General features: G+C 41.6%; 1 protein-coding gene across 1 annotated transcript in view; it reads right to left on the minus strand.

Annotated features, from left to right (window-relative positions):
- AGBL1 (AGBL carboxypeptidase 1) overlaps positions 1–17,603 on the minus strand; it is a 300,223-nt gene that overhangs the window by 228,730 nt on the left and 53,890 nt on the right. Inside the window, exons 7-10 of the mRNA XM_069798469.1 lie at positions 10,074–10,282; positions 3,970–4,135; positions 2,915–2,988; positions 79–195 (exon numbers count right to left, since the gene is read on the minus strand). Of these exons, the coding sequence (XP_069654570.1) occupies positions 79–195; positions 2,915–2,988; positions 3,970–4,135; positions 10,074–10,282 (566 nt within the window). The remainder of the gene's footprint in view (positions 1–78; positions 196–2,914; positions 2,989–3,969; positions 4,136–10,073; positions 10,283–17,603) is intronic.

Genomic DNA, 17,603 nt, shown 5'->3' on the forward strand with positions numbered 1-17,603 from the left:
TCTTGTCAGTACTCCCTTTCAAGTATTTCTTAAACTCTTGAATATTCACAAATAAAGAAAGCCTCACTATGATAGTACCTGAAAATTATGGGAAAGTTCTGGACACATTGCTTCATATTGTCCAAGCTCTTCCTCTGGCCGGTCAAGCACTGGCCTTGACCTCAATTTGTTCACATCTGTCTCCAAGTCATAATCCTACAAAAGCAGAATTAGAAAAGAATGTATATTAGAAGTCCCTCACAAGATAACTGTTAAAGTAATATTCTGCATAATACCCTTGATTTCTAATGATATCATACTCATTTAATGAGTCCTATAACTATTCTTCCCATATTCATGAAGGCTGTTAAAAGTAATTTTATGGAATGGAAAATAGAGGCACAAAAGGAAAGACTACATTGTGAAAGAGGGGAGTTTGATGTTTGGGTATTTGAGTACCTAAGTAGAGATACCACGAAAAGATGGTTTCAAAAAAAGCATCAAGACTGAAACTTGAACCTTTTTATCAGCACCTCAGCTTGAGAGGTTTCAAAACAAGAGACATCAACAACTACTAGTTATTTCTGAGCGTATCATCTATTTCCTTGCTCGTGTTGCATAAACCAGTAGGCACAGATCCTCAGGATGTAATTGGTAATATTCAGATTCAAAAGAAACAATAAACAAATAAATGTAAATTTAGCAAGAAAATTTTCAAAGCATATTGAAGCCAAAATTGTCTTCACAGGCCACCAGCAAAATTAGAAACCTTGACACTTCTGCCTTTGATTTAGACAACCACATGGTTTCTCTAAGTGCCTACCAATCAAACTGAAGGGCCCATGTCTATATCATTGAACTTTCAGGCACCAATTGCTTATATTTTATTTTTAATTTCTCAATGCTGCTTATAAAAATCTGTGAAACTCTTCCCCAATCCATCTTCTATACTCTCCAACTTCTTTGATATTTTTATATGAAAAAAAGCTTTTCAGATCTCAGCCATCAACGAATCAGAGATAAGAACTGTATCTGAAACTTTCACAGTTGAAGGCAACTGTGCATTGATGTGCAACCTCCTCCATATCGGATATGAGAACCAAACCTAAACTGTGTCAAGCATTCAGTCATTGCGTAAGAAACCATGAAAAGGTGGGGCAAGAGGAAAGGATGGAGACATGGCATTGATGACTGGGCATTACACTGCAGCATTATTCAAATAATTCAACATGTCATTGGTAAGTATACCCCACCAAATGCCAGCAAAGAAGTGATTTGCTCCTGATAAATAGAATCATTTCTGAAGCTATTATCAAAAGAAAAAAAAAAGCCTGAATGCAAAAGCGATCATGGCATTTCAAACCCTGAGCCACACTTGCATTGCAAAGCAGAGTTTGAACTGCTGTTTGGGCCTAGTTGAAAAGGCAATGAAGAGCTGCACGCAGTATGAGGTCTGTTTAAAGGGATTTGCCACTAACAGCATAATGATGCATAAGCAGTTTCAAACTCGCTGTAGGTTTGGGTTGAGAAGGATAGATGGTTGATGCGATGATTTTGGTTTTCATAGAACTGTCTGAACAGTTACTGATGGAAGTGTAGAGCCAAGTTTCAGTTTGGTTGGTATTACTAGTATGCGTGGATATGTGTTACGTAGCTGTGAAAATTTGTAAATCGCATCAATACCAGGAAACACTGTGCAAATGATCTCTCATACAAAAAAGGTAAACTGAAAGTTCATTATTGATTCTCTGCTTGCTTTCCCTTTAGAAAGATTTGTCATGGAAGATATATGACCAGCACACCAGACAAACAGTACTTAAAACTCATATTCAGAGCAAGTTCTTAGGCAAAAAAAAAACCCTGTTCACATCTACTTGGTAAATCCTTATGAATAATGAAATAGTTCAGAGGCATATAGGGTCTGCTTCTGAATGAATAACTAATTAAAGAAGGAGATAAATTCACTATGAACCTTATTCCTAATGAGCATCTTGACGAGCTCTATATTCAGATAAAAACAGCCAGACAGGGGCAAGTTAGGACACTGAGATAATGTGTGGGGGGGGTTAACTTCCTTTTTTCATTGGCTAACATCAGTTTAATACTTGAGGAGAAAAAGACAGGGCAAGTAATGAAAACACCCTTCCACAGAAGACTCAATCATATCTAATTAGACTGTATTTGCAACTTCATTTCTTTAATTTGCCTTCCCAAATCACTTTATGTGGATAAGACTTATTAGCAGCATTCACTACTTCACATTTGCATATGTGCTTGTATGTATTTTCACACAAAAAAAGTTTGCATTCATCCTCAGCTGGTAGGGTTGGGTTTTTTGCCAGTTAGGTCATGGCAGGAAGAGTGCAAAGGGAGAAGTCAGATAAGTATTGAATAATTCATTGTATTATTTGTCTGTGTGCAGCAGCAAATAAAGGAGAAATATAGGTTCAGCTGTGGCCTAAGAGAACTAACTTTTTTCTTAGGGTAGGTGCACAGCCCAAATATGTTCTGATATGGGAAGAGAGGGTTAGTCTTTCCCAGGTGATAATTCAGGTCCCCCACCCCGAGTGCCATTTCTGGTCTACACGTAAAGGAATCAAAAATTCATCATTTATCCCTGACTGTGCATGTGATTCTAATAATCACTGGTCAGTCTCTCTGCAGGAACAGAGAAGTCACCAAACTCACACCATCCTGGGTGACAAGCATGGCAATTAATAAGATAAATGCAAGGGACTCTCTTCAATGAAAGTCAGTGCTTTCTCTTTTTCTTCTTTCAAGTATCTTTCTATTATTCCTGTAGTGTGTTTGTGTAGAACCACATGCATATGTACATTCTCTGCTTAGACAGCTTATCAGGATGTCAAAATGAACAATGAGAAGTTTTACTTTCCAGTATGTGGATCATTAAGGAAAGTATGGCTTATATACCTACTTCCTCCTTACTCTCCCCATCGTCATTATCCAGGTCTTTTTCAGCCTCTTCCTCTCCATCACTTTCATAGTCACCTGAAGAAGTAGAAAAGAGGTAGAGGCAAAGGCATTCAACCTGATATTCCTCCCAGGCCCTCCACAGAAATCTGTGCAATCTCTTCTATGTGTGCCACACGCCTTCAAACTACAACCCAACACAACCCTGATTAAAGCAGATTTCATTTGTTAATCTAGTATAAATGAATTTGGCACTAAATCTCCCACTTTTTAAAGCTCTGTTCTCTTGGACTTGAACACTGCCTTTCAAAACCATGACAAATGTCACCATGATATGGATCCAACTCATATTACAAAGCAATACAGAGATTTTCTGCTTGGCTGCAATGCTATTACAGGATGCTCTTAATCTATATTATCTAGATTAGGGTGTTTTAGTGCTCTCATCATTATAGTATTTGAGCATCTTCCATATGAAACTGAAAGCAAGAGAGAAATTGCTTGTGTGTATTATGGAGTCTGCCGTTCCTCCTGTTCTGTGGAGCGGCTATCCTGCCTGTGCTTAAGTTCTGCTTTTCAGCAAGTGTCACATCTTTTATTCATGCAGTGTGACTGCTACCTGCTTTTATTTTAGAAAGGAAAAAGGATAATACTTCCTACAATTCTTTACCGAAAAAAATGCAGGGCAGTGTTCCCTCCCCAAACAGTAATGCACAGGCACAATCATGTCTTCCTCTGTTGTTGTTGTGGGGCAGCGGCATCTCCAGCCTCTGCCATGCCCAGTCTGTTCCATTGTTTTTTGGATAATAGAAGGATTTTTTTTTCCCCTTTTCCTTGCTCCCTTCAATCTTCTCTCATTCATTCTCCAAATAGAATCTCCAAGCTTCAAGAACACCTGGGAGTAGTCTCATCTCTAGTGAGTGACACTGTAGGCCATCCAATTAATTTTAACTGTAAACCTCAGGACTAATCTGCAAAGACTACCTTCCCCAGATCCCACATTTAATTCTCATGTCATGCCCCTTTTCCTCCTACTGAACTCACCCTTCAGCCATTTACCTTCAGATCCCTCACACGGAGGTTCAGCCTTGACATTCCCAGGAAGAGGGAAGGAATAGGAACTTCTTACTGTTGCCACAGGCAGAGGCTCCTTGGGGTAGCACTTTCGCAGAATCTGAGTTACAGTAGTTATGATAGGATCCAGATTTTTGCAAGATAAACAGTCCTAGGAACCAAAGGAGAATGATGTTAAGAATTGTCTCTTATAGTTATCCTGCCCATAATACACAATCCCCCAGAGCAGAGACACTCTTCTGATTAGAATATGAAATCTTTATATTTATGGCTTATTTATGGTTTCTTTTTTTTTTCTGCTCCCCCCCGCCTTCTTACCATTAAAGAAATACGCCTGGAACAGCAAGACCTCAAGTTTTGCAGTCCGTTTCTTACAGAAATACAGGCTAGCATTGACCTCAGGGGACTTCCACTGATGCATGTCATTTAGAAGAGACAGCATCCTCTAGCTCTGCTCTAAGACATTATAGTCAGGGTATATTGAAGGAAGGCATGATAGTAGCAAAAGCTAAAATATCCTAGCTAACACAGGTGACAGTAGCACTGAAGCGAGATGTTCTTTAACATCAATTAAAAAAATCCTGCAGGGAGCCCATATACATGTTTTTGCTGCCAACACATGCCAAAATCTGTGCTTCTGCATCCTCACCACAACTATACCCAGAGCTCTCATGCCAAAACTAACACAGGTAAACTAGCACAGTTAACACCACTATTTCACTGTATTCGGTGTACATAATGTATACTCAAAGAGAGCATTCCCACTGTATGCTATTCTATATGGTTAAGCATTAGGCCCAATAGTTAGTCTGAAAGACCACTATATATTACCTAATCGTAAAATACTGAATTCCTGCAGCATCCCATGTTTTCTACTCCTATAATCCAAATTAGGAAATAGAAGTGTAAGGAGCTATGAGAGCCCAGATATACTTTGAAGACATAGAATATTTTTGTATTTTTATTACCATGCTATGCAAGTGAACTCCTTGGTCTTTCGTTAACAAAAAACAAACAAACAAAAAACCCCCCACAGAACTAAAAGCAAAGAAGCCCTGGGAGATCACAGAAGGTGTAGGTCTTCAATGTAATAGAGACAGTGAGTTTGGATAAGCAAGTTACAGCTGCTGCACAAAGCTGAAGTTGTTTAAAACTAATAGGTGCGATGCTCAGAAAACAAAGCCTTCAGATTTCCCCAAGCACAGCACATCTATACCACAGCCTCCATCAGACAGATTGACTAACCAATGTAGTATCCTACTTAAGTTCACAAGTTGTACCGTGCCTATCAGCATGTTATCTTTAGTGGCTTGGGACTAAGATTTAGCTCGTCAGAACAGGGATCCAAGTCAAATAAGCAGCATGAATGTGCTATAAGGCCAAAGAGAAATATTACAATACATTCCAATGCCATTTAATATATTTGCATCCCATCACCACAGATAAAATTGAACAGCCCAGAGGGCAGAACAGATATTTTGTGCCATTGTCTGACAGCCCATAGTTAGGATTTGGGCTGGACAAAAAAAATATTCAGCAGAACCAGGAAGACGACCAAAGAACATAAAGTACTTTATTATAATCAGGAACAGGAAAATAGCTGTATTGGGGCTTTTTTGGTTGTACAGGATTTTATTGTTTTCTCATGTATGATTGAATGGCATTATAAGATTCAGCAGGATTAACCAGGATTCCTGTAGGGAGGCTAGAAAAATCATCTAAAGCTGACATGCTTACAAGACTCACTACAAGAATCTTAATATGTATTTCTAGATCTCTGGCTGTTAGGAACAAGGGGGAGAGAAAAGACAATTTTGAAAACATCTCCAAGGAAAGTTTTATTGTGGTTAGAGCACACACTAAGAACTGGTTTCTATTTCCAGTATTTCAATTTATTCACTCTTTCACATGGTATTTGGTTGCCTTTGCTTGTTATTAAAGAAAAGATAAGGAAAGTTTGCCTACATGTGAGAACAGAGTAACATTCTTGAACAGTCTTACTATAGTTTACTAAAACTATTGTTTTTACACAGGAACTGGTGAACACAGGACTGTATAAATGCCTGCCTTGGACCAGCCATCTTAGTTCACTGCCAAGTGAACTGAGATAGTCAAGAACAAGGCGTGTTCATCCAGACAATGAACTTCCACACATGGAGTTATTTTATGATGCTGTTTCAAAATCATATTTTTCCTTACAGCAAATTACCTTACACGTGCAAACAAGCCTTCAGATATCTTTCAGGGAATATGTGGGACTGTTTTCATTACTGTTCAGAAAGTGCTCTCAGATTCCAAGATAACACAGTTTACAGATGACAAAAGTGTACCATCACTGTATTGGAAAAGCCTTTTTTACTGATACTCGAGAAATAGACAGGAGACCTCTTTGTACATGTGTAAACTATCCCATTTATTTTGCAGTGGGATACTGTGAATGAGGGAAGAGAATGAGTCTTTAGCTCATAAAACTCATGTAAAGCTAACCTGAATTCAGGAGATCTGCTTTTTAGCCTCCACACTCAATCTTTTCTCTACTGAACCTGGAATAGTCCAGATGTTATGGTAGGTGAGTGATATATACAAAAACAGAGGTTTCAATACGACAGTAAAGCAAAAGGTAATGATGCTAACGGATGCTACTACTGGGAAATATAGAGTGGAGTATAGGATAATATTATCCAAGAGTAGACCCTAGTACAGGAAGCCTGAAGAGAAACCAGGCAAGCTTAAGAAATCAAATGGATAAATGATAAAAGAGCAAAATAATGTTCCATGCACCAGTCTCTCCTAAAGCAGATACAGACCTGTTTTCTTGTCTCAGAGTAGGCAGCTCCTGTCTCTGCACACAAAGCCAGCCAGTTCTTGATGCGAATATACCGTTTAGCTGCCATGAAAGTCTAAGTGGAGCTTGGAAAAAGAAATGGGAGCACAGTGTGCTTCGTTTCCACAAATGATTTCATTATCTAAAATTATTTTTCATTCCAGGTAGAAGCAGAACCCAAAATCTCTCTAAACTCTCCTAAAATATCTCTAAATTTTCCTCAAATAAAATAGCAGTCACTTCTAATCTGTATAAGGAGACAAACTGTGAACTATTGGCTCTTCCTGTAAAGACATAGGCTTAAGGGCTATTAAAAGCTCAGGTATTTCAGCTGTCCATCAGCCCATACAATAAGCAGCTAGAGAGGTTTCAATTGAAAACCGGCCTTGTAAATAGGAGCTCCACTGGAGGTTGTTAAAACAAACCCATCTCGGCAAAACTGTTTCCATTTCAATAGATTTTAAAAAAGAATTTTAAAGTTTCAGCAGAACTTTTCTAGCAGTTTTTAACACCTTTAAAGTCTCATTAGCTGCTCAGAGTTTGGTTAAGGCTAATCACCACAACCAGCAAATTCCTAAAGGCACTAAAATACTGCATACACATACGAAGAGCTATTGCTTTCCCAAGCAGGAGTTGTTTGTCTTACCCTGCCTCCATCTCTTTCTCTCTTACTATAGCCTGCAGTTCCTCTCAGGAGAATAGATTTCCCATTTTCTGTCTACCATGAAGATTATAAAGATTTTAGTAGCAGCAGCAGCCTCTACCTCAGGTCAGAGGAGGGAAGAGCATGAGTGAGACCTCCTAGGGCTGCCAGACTCCTCCCAACACTTCATGTCTTAGAGAGACACCGGACAACTGACAACATCCCTCGGAAGACTGACAACATCCCAAAGGAACGGTGAGGGAACGTTGAGCTTTGAATTTATTAACCTTGGTAATTCCCCTTCCAAGATCTCCCTAGTAGCGCACAGTAGAAGAAAAGGAAACTGGAGGCCCCTGAAGCTGTCATTTCTGCTCCACTTCTAACCTCTGGAAGGATTAGCCTTATCAGTGTTCACTGGAGTCTTAGTATGTCATTTCCTGTTTGTTCACCCAAGGTGACCCCATCTCTGCATTTTCCATGGGGTTGCTCCCAGGCTGAGCTATCAGGAGATGTTAGCTCAGAAAACTACATGGGCTGTAGAAGGCTCTTAAGAGGGAATGAGCTGACATCTACCCTCAAGCAGCTGTTGCCATCCACCCTATTCAAGTCTCTGCAGACCAGGGACTTCTCATTAACAGAGGCCATACTCCCTTGAAAGATCTGCTGGTCCTGGCCACCTCATCACAGCTGAAGAAGTGGTCAATTCTTCATGAGAAAAACAAAGTGAAAAAACTCTACCAGTCTACCATCTACTACTAGTAAGAAATATCTTTCAGTCACAGGAGAATTGTACATGACAGCAATGGGAAAGGTGAAGAAGCAAATACACTGGATCATAAGGCAATGGATTTCTGGAGGAGAAGGGGACATGTTTTTCATTCTGTCTGCGATGGTGCTAGAATGCGATACTGCACTGGCTGGTGAGAATGACAATGGAAACACTCCTTGTGGAATCACTTGGGTCAAGAACTGAAGGTGTCTCTATAAGTGATTTCTCCAAAGGCAGCTAAGGAAGCATGTGGCTGAGAGACTCAGAGGAAACCGTTACTGTTCTGTACGTGCCCCTTCTATACCTTACAGGGATCCCATCTGTTTTGGGTTTGTGTGGTGGGGTTTTGGTAGCGGGGGGGATGGCTCCTGTGAGAAGCTGCTAGAAGCTTCCTTGGCTCCAAGTCAGACCTGCTGCTGGCCAAGGCCAAACCAACCAGCGACAGCAGCAGCACCTCTGGGAGAACGTATTTAAGAAGCGGAAACCTGCAGCAGAGAGGGGATTGGAATGTGAGAGAAACCCCTATGCAGACACCAAGGTCAGTGAAGAAGGAGGGGGAAGAGGGGCACAGGAGGAGGTTGATGCCCCTGCAGCCCACGGTGAGACAGCAGGCTGTCCTCCTGCAGCCCATGGAGGTGAGCGGTGGAGCAGATGCCCACCTGCAGCCTGTGGAGGAGCCCATGCCAGAGCAGGTGGCTGTGCCCGAAGGTGGCCGTGACTCCATAGGAAAGCCTGCGCTGGAGCAGTCTGTTCCTGAAGGACTGCAGGCCATAAAAGGGACCCACGCTGGAGCAGTTCGTGAAGGACTGCAGCCCATGGGAAGGACCCATGCCAGAGAAGTTCGTGGAGGACTGTGTCCCATGGGAGGGACCCCACGCTGGAGCAGGGGACGAGTGAGGAGTCCTCCTCCCCCGAGGAGGAAGGAGCGGCAGAGACAAGGTGTGGGGAGCTGACCCCAACCCCCATTCCCCATCCCCCTGCACTGCTGGCAGGAGGAGGTGGAGAAAATCAGGAGTGGAGTTGAGCCGGGAAGGAGGGAGGGGTGGAGAGAAGGTGTTTTAAGATTTAGCTTTACTTCTAATTATTCTGTTTTGATTTGATTGATAGTAAATTAAATTGATCTTTTTTTCCCCCAAGTTGAGTCTGGTTTTTGCCTGTGACCATAATTGGTGAGTGATCCCTCCCTGTCCTTGTGTCAACACAGGAGCTTTTCTTTATATTTTCTCCTCCCAATCCCACCGGGGGTGAGGAGTGAGCCAGCAGCCTCATGGTGCTTTGTTGCCAGCTGGGCTTAAACCACGACACTGTCCTCAGGACCATGTCATCTTTCTTGATGAACCCACATTAATGTTTCACAAGATTAAAATTGGGCCTCCTGAAAAACAGTTGATGGATGTTTCTCATTAGTAAAGGCCTGGCTAAATCAACACTTTTTTGTTTAAAAGACTGATTGGGTGGAATTATCCATCTGGATACCTGAAAGGAAACATCTTGTGAAACACCTAAGCAACATTTCTGTGGAGACACTGCACTGTTCTTTGGGAGTGGAGGTCCAAGCAAACAGCAGGATCCACAGGGGAGGAGGAAAAAAGAAGAAAAAGAATCATTAAAAAGCCTGAACTACAATTCCCATGAGGCTCAGTAGGAATTAAAATTAGTTTTAAACAGAAACATTTCAGCTTATCTGAAGTAATAACTGTGAAAAAGTCAATACTTTTTATTTTAATATTATCATTTTTTTCATTGATACGTTATATAAATTCAGGATAAAACTATGGAATTTCCTGCACTGTGAGGTAGAACCCAGCACTAACTACCAGTCCATCTCACTTAAGCACAAAAGCACCATTTACCTGTACACTTGTGAAGAGAATCTCCATGCCCCGGGAACCAAGGAAAGTCTCCCTGCCCAGCTGGATGTTGGTGATGTGCTTTAGGCAGAGCAGGAGACCCCTACGAATATGAATGTAGTCGTTGGAGACATCATTGTGATGCCAGTCTTGATAGAGTCTCAGCAATCCACCCAGGTAGCCTCTGTTCACTGCCCGTCGGCTGTTAGACTCTGAAAAGGAAGAGAAAAGGCTGAATTAAACTCTTTCCACTACTCTCTGTTTGATACCCATGTGGCTACTCAGTGGTCAAACTCAGACTTTAACACCTGCTCATTCTTGCTTAATAGTATCAGTTAAATTGGTTTTTTTGGTTGGTTGGGTTTTTTGTTTTTACAATTTAGGATGTTATTTGCTAAGCCTGAGCTAGGCTCTTGGAATCATACATGAAAAAAAATGAAGCAGTGTCTCCTGTCTAGGTGGAAATGGCTGCTCCAGAACCCTCCAGATGAACCAAACGATGGGTGGGGAAAAGGCAGAGCCTGTATCTCCTTCCAAGTGCTAATAAACTTAATTCCAATTGCAGCACCATAAGAGTTCCTGAAACTAAAGAAGGTCCTGAGGAGTGAGAAAAGCTAAAGAACAGCAAGATTAGTCAAGAGCAGGTCATTTAGTCTTCACAGAGTTCTCTCAGGACTGAAGTACAGCACACCTTGCTGAGAACAACAAATCCAGAAACCCTGTAGCTGCACAATCCTGTCGCAGCCAGCAAAATCATGTTTAACTTCTAAATGTAATGCCACACATACCTATGTAATGAAAGCCATGAATCAAATTATTCTGGAAACCCACAGTATTTAAAAATTAACAAAATAGCAATATGAGCAACAGCAGTTTGGGCTTTTTTGCTGTTGCTTTCTGGCTCTGAGATTTTAAAGGTCACATTCAGGTAATGTTTAAAGGCTTTACTGGATGGGCAAGAAAATAAAAAAAAAAATTTAAAAAATAAGCTTTATAAAAATACAAAAGGAAAGCTGTATTGTTCCCTTAATCACGTAGCTCCAGGATATCAGAATAAAAGGAGATTATAAAATCCGTGATAAAATACAAATTCTGCCGAGTATTCTAAAACACACCCCTTCACCTACTGCGTTCCTTGCCCTGCCCCACAGGACAAACATGAAGCCACACCAGACTCTAGGCTCCCTCCCTTCAAACCAACCCTGCCTAAACATATTTTCCTGACTGGTCTTGACATTCCTCACAGTGACACACATTAGAAGCTATCAGGAGCTCAGTAATCAACCAAGGGGCCAGGTAACATACGTAAGACTGGAACTCAGCTCCCTGAATACCAATCAGCATTTGCAGCTCACAACAGATGGCTCTTGGTATGAGTTCTCCAGAGCTAGTAGGCTCCAATTCATTTCCAGTTCATTAAACAAAGTGCCAGAGCCTCTCACACCTGGAACGTCAAAGTCATCAGTGGGGATTTACAGGACAGGAGAAGCTGCTAGAGGTTAAGAGAGAGAACCGAAAGATGCATGAAGAAAATCAGTAACAAGGGAAATCATGGAGAGAGTAAGCAGGAAGCAGCTGGTAGGCAGCAAAACTCAGTCCCAGTGATGAAGCAGATGGAAGTATTGGAAAGGGGAAGGAAATCACCTGAGGTTGTCTCAGTGTGCTCTCTACAATACATTAGAAAACTCTTACCTGGAGAAGGGATTGGAAGGTAGTTTTGCTACCTGGTCTCGTCCTGCAATTTTCTCTACCATTGGCACCACAGAGCAGGCAACAAACAGTACCCCCAGACCAGTCTGCCAACTCATTTTAATCCTGCTCTGCATCTTCACACCACCCTGTTGACATGCCTCTGCACCGACCTGCTGGTCCCACAGCTCTTCCAGTCTTACACAGCTCTTCCCAGTCTCCTACACCTTGGCCTGCAGTTCTCTCTAGCACTTTATCCCCTTGTTGTTAACTAACTCTGCCAGTACATCTTCTATTTCAGGGCTCAGTGGCTGTCAGCATGTAGAAGGTCATCCTTCTCCTTTGACCTTCACTCTGTTTCTTCTTTCTATTTGACTTTCTGCAAGAAAACTTTAATTGCTTGAGAATCCCTTATCAATCCCAATGATTTTATTCATGATTTCCTGTTAATCCTCAACCAGCTGTCATGTTTACTAACCTGCAGGATGACTAACCCCTTAAATCAGTCAATCTTCCTTGAAGAATTACTCAGGAAGCTCTGTAAAAGTCAATAAGTATATAAAACATGACAAGAAGAAGAGAGTCAGGGAGTATAAGGCAGGGACAATTTGGATCAGACTCAGAGCTTCCCTGAACTGTTTAGAGGCAGATGAAATTGGACTAGATCTAGGGATTTATAGGCCCTAGCACTCTGTGCTGAAGTCTAAGCTTTCTGTGTCAATGCCGATAGGACAAGGGAAATATTGGAAAGCACTGTGGGTAGAGTTTCTTGGGGAATTTATGTTTAAGAAAAAAAGAATTCTCATAAAAATGTGTTTGTGATGTTTTCCTCACGTCTTTCAAGACAGACTTCCACATTGGGATCCCAGCTCCGTAGGGACCAGAACACATTAACTGTCCCATGCCTCAGTTTTATCACCAGATTAAAAACATGGAGGAAGCTGAGCAAAATAACTTTGCTATGTTTCCCCTCATGTTTTTTGTAGTACTTACCACTTCTATGATTAAAACAGTTGCTTTGAAAAGTGAAGCTGAGATAGTCTGTTCTGTAAGGAGGAGACGGAAGAGGCAGGACTACAGTTTCCTCAGCACTTTGATCGGAAACAATGAGAATTACTTGCTGAACAGATGAAAAAAACCATTTGTTTTGTTTCTCCTGTCTGATTTCATTGATTCTCCTCTGCTCTCCTGTGTTGTCAGTGTTTTTCTTATTTTTTTCTTCCTTTTTTTTCAGTTGTATAGTCAATCAAGTAGTGAATAAATGAAGGAGGAAGTATGCCAAGATCTCCAGAAGGCAGAATGGAAAAAGGAGGCCTCCCCACCTGTCTGTGTCTGTTGGTCTCTCCATCTAGGCATACACCTGCATGGGTATCTATCTATATTTTGGCACAAATACAGATGGTGGAAATTAATCATACAGGTACAAGCAGCACTGCACAGATTTGTAGGCAGCAAGAACCCACGCCTCCCGGAGCAAGCATGCATGATCTGTGTGGTAAGTGGTAAAATGTCCAATGTCTTTTGACCCTTTTTCTGTTATTCTTTCATTAGTCCCTTTCCTTCTCCCTGGATGTGGCCAGTGTTCAGTGGAAATGGAAGTTCTCCTTCCATGCAGCTTTCAGAAGTACCCAGGGATGGTGCTTCCTATTTTGATTCATCCTTGGCCTGTGTGACAGATGCACTCCTCCTGTTTGAACCAAGTGAACTTTGGTCCAGGCAGAAAGTAAGCCTAACTCAAGTTAATCCTATTGTGTGAAGCTATCAGTAAGAACTCAGGACCAAACCCCCCAAAAAAACAGTTTGCCTGGAAACTGGGCTGATAAGCAGCCAAAACTGCATTAACAGCAGAAAATCTGAATACAAATTAACCACTTTATGCTATACATATCTGTAGACAACAGGGCCTGTTGAGCTCTCCCTCCACAGCAGGTGGCTGCATGGCAATGATCTCCCCTTGAGTAGGGATGCCTCTCCATGTTACCCCTCGAGGCTGAGAGATCCCTTACCCAACACCAGACATTGATGGGTTTGTAAGTGAAATTTTTTGCATGCATGTAACATTTAAGATACATACAGCAAGCTTAGACAATAATCTTTGTATCCCATACTAATTTTAAGTGTAGTAAATAGTAGAGTATTGACCACCAATCCATCTGTACTTATTAAATATTTTACACACCTAAATTTACTGATTAAAACTCAGTAAACTAACTACTAGACCAGATCTGTCTGAGTGATCTCTGACTCTTCTCCTGCGATAGTCTGTCTTCCTAATCTTATTCTGTCAGAGTTGCCAGGAGAGCACTATCTTCACCACCTTCCCCAAACCTGTCACTGGCATACTATTTTCTTTGCCAAGAGTTTCAGTTCTGTCTGCTGAGGCTGGGACGGGTGACAGGGGAATGCTCAATGTCTTCTTAGTTTCCCACACTTCCAGAACTGACCCTTCACTTCTGGCTTCCAGGGCAGTGCTGCTAACCAGTGAAAGTTTAAGCACTGTAGTGCAGAATATCTGGTCTGAATAATCTGTGCAGTTAGCCAGAAACATTTGACAAGGATGCATGGCCAATGTGCAGAAGCATCAAATGGTAAAAGATGCATTTAAATTAGCAAGGGCACCACACTACAAAGAAACCCCCAGTTTTGACAGAATTCTAATTTTGTGCTGGGGGACAAGGACAGACTCTAAAGCCAGGGTTTCAGTCTAGTAGATAAAAGTCTCATGACTGCCAGTGTTTCTGTGGACATTACTGAAGCCTCCCTCGCATTCCAGTCCCCTTTGAAGTGTTTGCCAGGAACACAGGGACCACTGGAAAACACGCAGCATATTTAATCACAAAACTGAATTACAGTCAACCTGAAACATGATGAGCAATGCACTACTTACCAGGCAGAACAAAGAGATATTTATCTTTCTGTCTATCTGCTTAAATCTCTTTGTTGATGCCACTCAGCTGATTCATTATGCCAAGAACATACAGTTGCTACAGTTTGGAGATAAGAATGCTCTGCTAAATTAACCCTGTGGCCCCTAAAGCAGTGAAAGGAATAAGAAAATCTCCAACTTCCCCACTCTGCTCTAGTGATTGCCTCTTGGGAATAAAAGATGCAAGATATATCCTAAAGCAAAGAGAAACCAGCTATTTTATTCAGTCATTGAGAGGCCATTTTTGCTAGAGATAAGCATGAGGGTTCACTATAGAAGCAAAATGAATTGTCTCCATGGAGAAACCTAGTCACCCATCAAGTGCTGGAATGAATTCAGACCCAGTGGGCTCTACAGCTCCAGCAAGAAGCTGGTATTAGCTCAAATCTTGTTGGAAGCCAGAAGACTACTGTAATTGCGCCCTGTAAACTTCAGAATCCAGGCGTTTACTTAAGCATTTAGGACAGACGAATAACACTGGCACAAAGGTAGAGAACACAGGCAGGATGTACTAGCAACTACAAGTGCCATGTTTTGCTCCTAGACCAGGAATCAGCCACAAGCTTAGCTTCACTACAAGAACAGCTCATTCCTTCTACTCCAAAACATCTGTTTTAGTTCCAGGTGTTGGCCAATTCAGTGGCAGTCATGCAAACTGTATTATGACATGATGATTCTTCTCTTATTTGCCTTTGTTACATGGTTCACATGTAAAGATTAAGAAGGAGCAAACCAATCCCTTCCAAAACTTTTGAACTAACCCCAGAAGGAAACTGTTTTTCAAAAAGCTTTCCTTTTTCTCCTTTATTTTTCAGCTTCACAGCATCTTCTTGTTGTAAGTCAACAGAAAGCTGGAAATCCACAAAAGATAAATTTGCACAAAATTTCCAGCTTGATTTTTCTGACCAAAGCAGTTTGAAAGGGTTCAAATAAGGATCCTAGAATTTGGAAGACTTCCTCAAATTCAGCCACTGAATTTTCTGAAGCCAGATCATCACTGGAGGCACAAACACTTCCCATGCCAAGAAAAAGGCAGTAAGCAATCACTATTAAGGATGTCAACAGAGAATAATGCAGCTCCTTGACACTTTGGTTCTATTATACCCACCCTGAGGAACAAAACAGTGGGAAGCTGCCATGCCCCAGGAGATGAAACCAACCTTTTTCTCTGGAGTACCGAGTTACTTTCAGTTTGGGATATGTCTACGAATGAAGAGCAGTCTCAGGGAAGGGAATATAAAGGACATTCAAAAAAAATTTTTTTTTTCCCCATAAAGTGGCTCTTCTCAAAAGAGACAGCTTAAAAATATAGAATCAAGACTATTTGCATTCTGAAATTCAGGAAGAAAAGATAGACACAGAACTTACTTTAAATTATTATGAAAGGAACTATTTGCAAAATTCAACTCTGATCACAATACCCTGCAAGTTGTGATAATAGATTTGGGGCCAGACTGATAATGGAGTTTGAATCCAGAGGTGGGTAACAAAGTCTTAAACTGATTGTGAGAAATGGGTACCTGGCAAAATATTAGGCAAGTCACAGACATCATTCTGTTGGCTACAGGAACTGACATGGTTTAACCGTACGGCTGTTTTGACACAAGATCAAAGACCTGCATCAGTAGATCTGTTGCAAAGCATTATGAATTCAGACATAGAGGGTGCAGGCCTTTCAGAAACCATAATCTACTTATGTGCTAGAACATCACTTTCTGTTTCTCACAGAGTTCCTTGCCCCTCCTTGATGCCAGCATAAATGGAAAAGAATGACACTGATTATTTTATCCCGCCAGCTACAAGACAATCCTTATGCTTTGATGAAAAAAAAAAAAAAAAAGGCAGGTGAAAGGTTAAATAAAGGTTAGTTAATGGAAGATGGGAGGAAAGAGCAGGAAATGAGAGATGAAAGGCTGGGGGCAGGAAAAAGGAAGGCAAAAAGATAAAGAAGACAAAAGGAGGAAGGAAAAGATATAGAAAGAGAGGGGAAAGGCCATCGGCAATAACTGCTGTTAGCACACGCAATTGTCTTGATGAAATAAGCATGATCAAAGGGTCACCACAACCTGTCTTTTTAAATTGCTTATTACAATTTTACTAGGCAAGCATTGCAACAAGGGCCCTGCCCATTTCCCTAGCCCTTTCCTTCAATATCCGCTGAGCAAATGCCTCCTAGATCGGCTCTAGCTAATTTCCTTGAAGACGTGCAAGCTGCTAATTCTGAGAAGTACAGATAGTCAGGAATAACAAATACAACCAAAATTAGATTAAAATAACCTGCTGATAAACAAATTACTCGCCAAAAATAAATATTGGATTAAGCGCCAGTGCGAGTGTGGATCCTTAAAATAACATCGCCATCGTGTGGCTCGAGGTGCCGAGCGGCAGTGTCCGGTTTGGTCCATCACACCGCCTTCAGCCTGCAAACCCCTAGGTATGCACTTGTCTGCGCTTAAATAGCAGGTGTCCAGTTTTCTTCCACTCCCCCAAAACTGGGAATGGTTTGCCTGTTTTAGTTTGGGGGGGTGAGTTCACTAAAAGCAATAGAACCCATGGCTAAGAGTGACATGGAGGGCAGCCCTCGCCTTTCACCGCCGCTCAAACAGGCTCCAGCTGGGGTATGCCCCTCCACACCTAGGCCTCTTGCAGGCAAAGGAGGGCTTAGTGATGAGCTGCCCAGGCCTTAAGACAGAACTGAAGCAAGATACAAAGACAGATGTATAGATGAGAAGTAGAACAAAGCCAAGGGAGGCTGGAAAAAGTAGTAGGTGTACCCTGGAACAGAAAGAAGAGACTCTGGGAAGGATGCTGCACCTCATCTCACCCCAGTTTATGTATAGCTATCAGCATCTACCCACTCATCCCCACCCTGGGCTGTAGTAAGCATCTAGATATTGAAGGAGGAAGGATGGACAGGT

The sequence above is a fragment of the Haliaeetus albicilla genome, chromosome 12 (genome assembly GCF_947461875.1).
Source record: "Haliaeetus albicilla chromosome 12, bHalAlb1.1, whole genome shotgun sequence".
In the NCBI taxonomy this organism is placed as follows: domain Eukaryota; kingdom Metazoa; phylum Chordata; class Aves; order Accipitriformes; family Accipitridae; genus Haliaeetus; species Haliaeetus albicilla.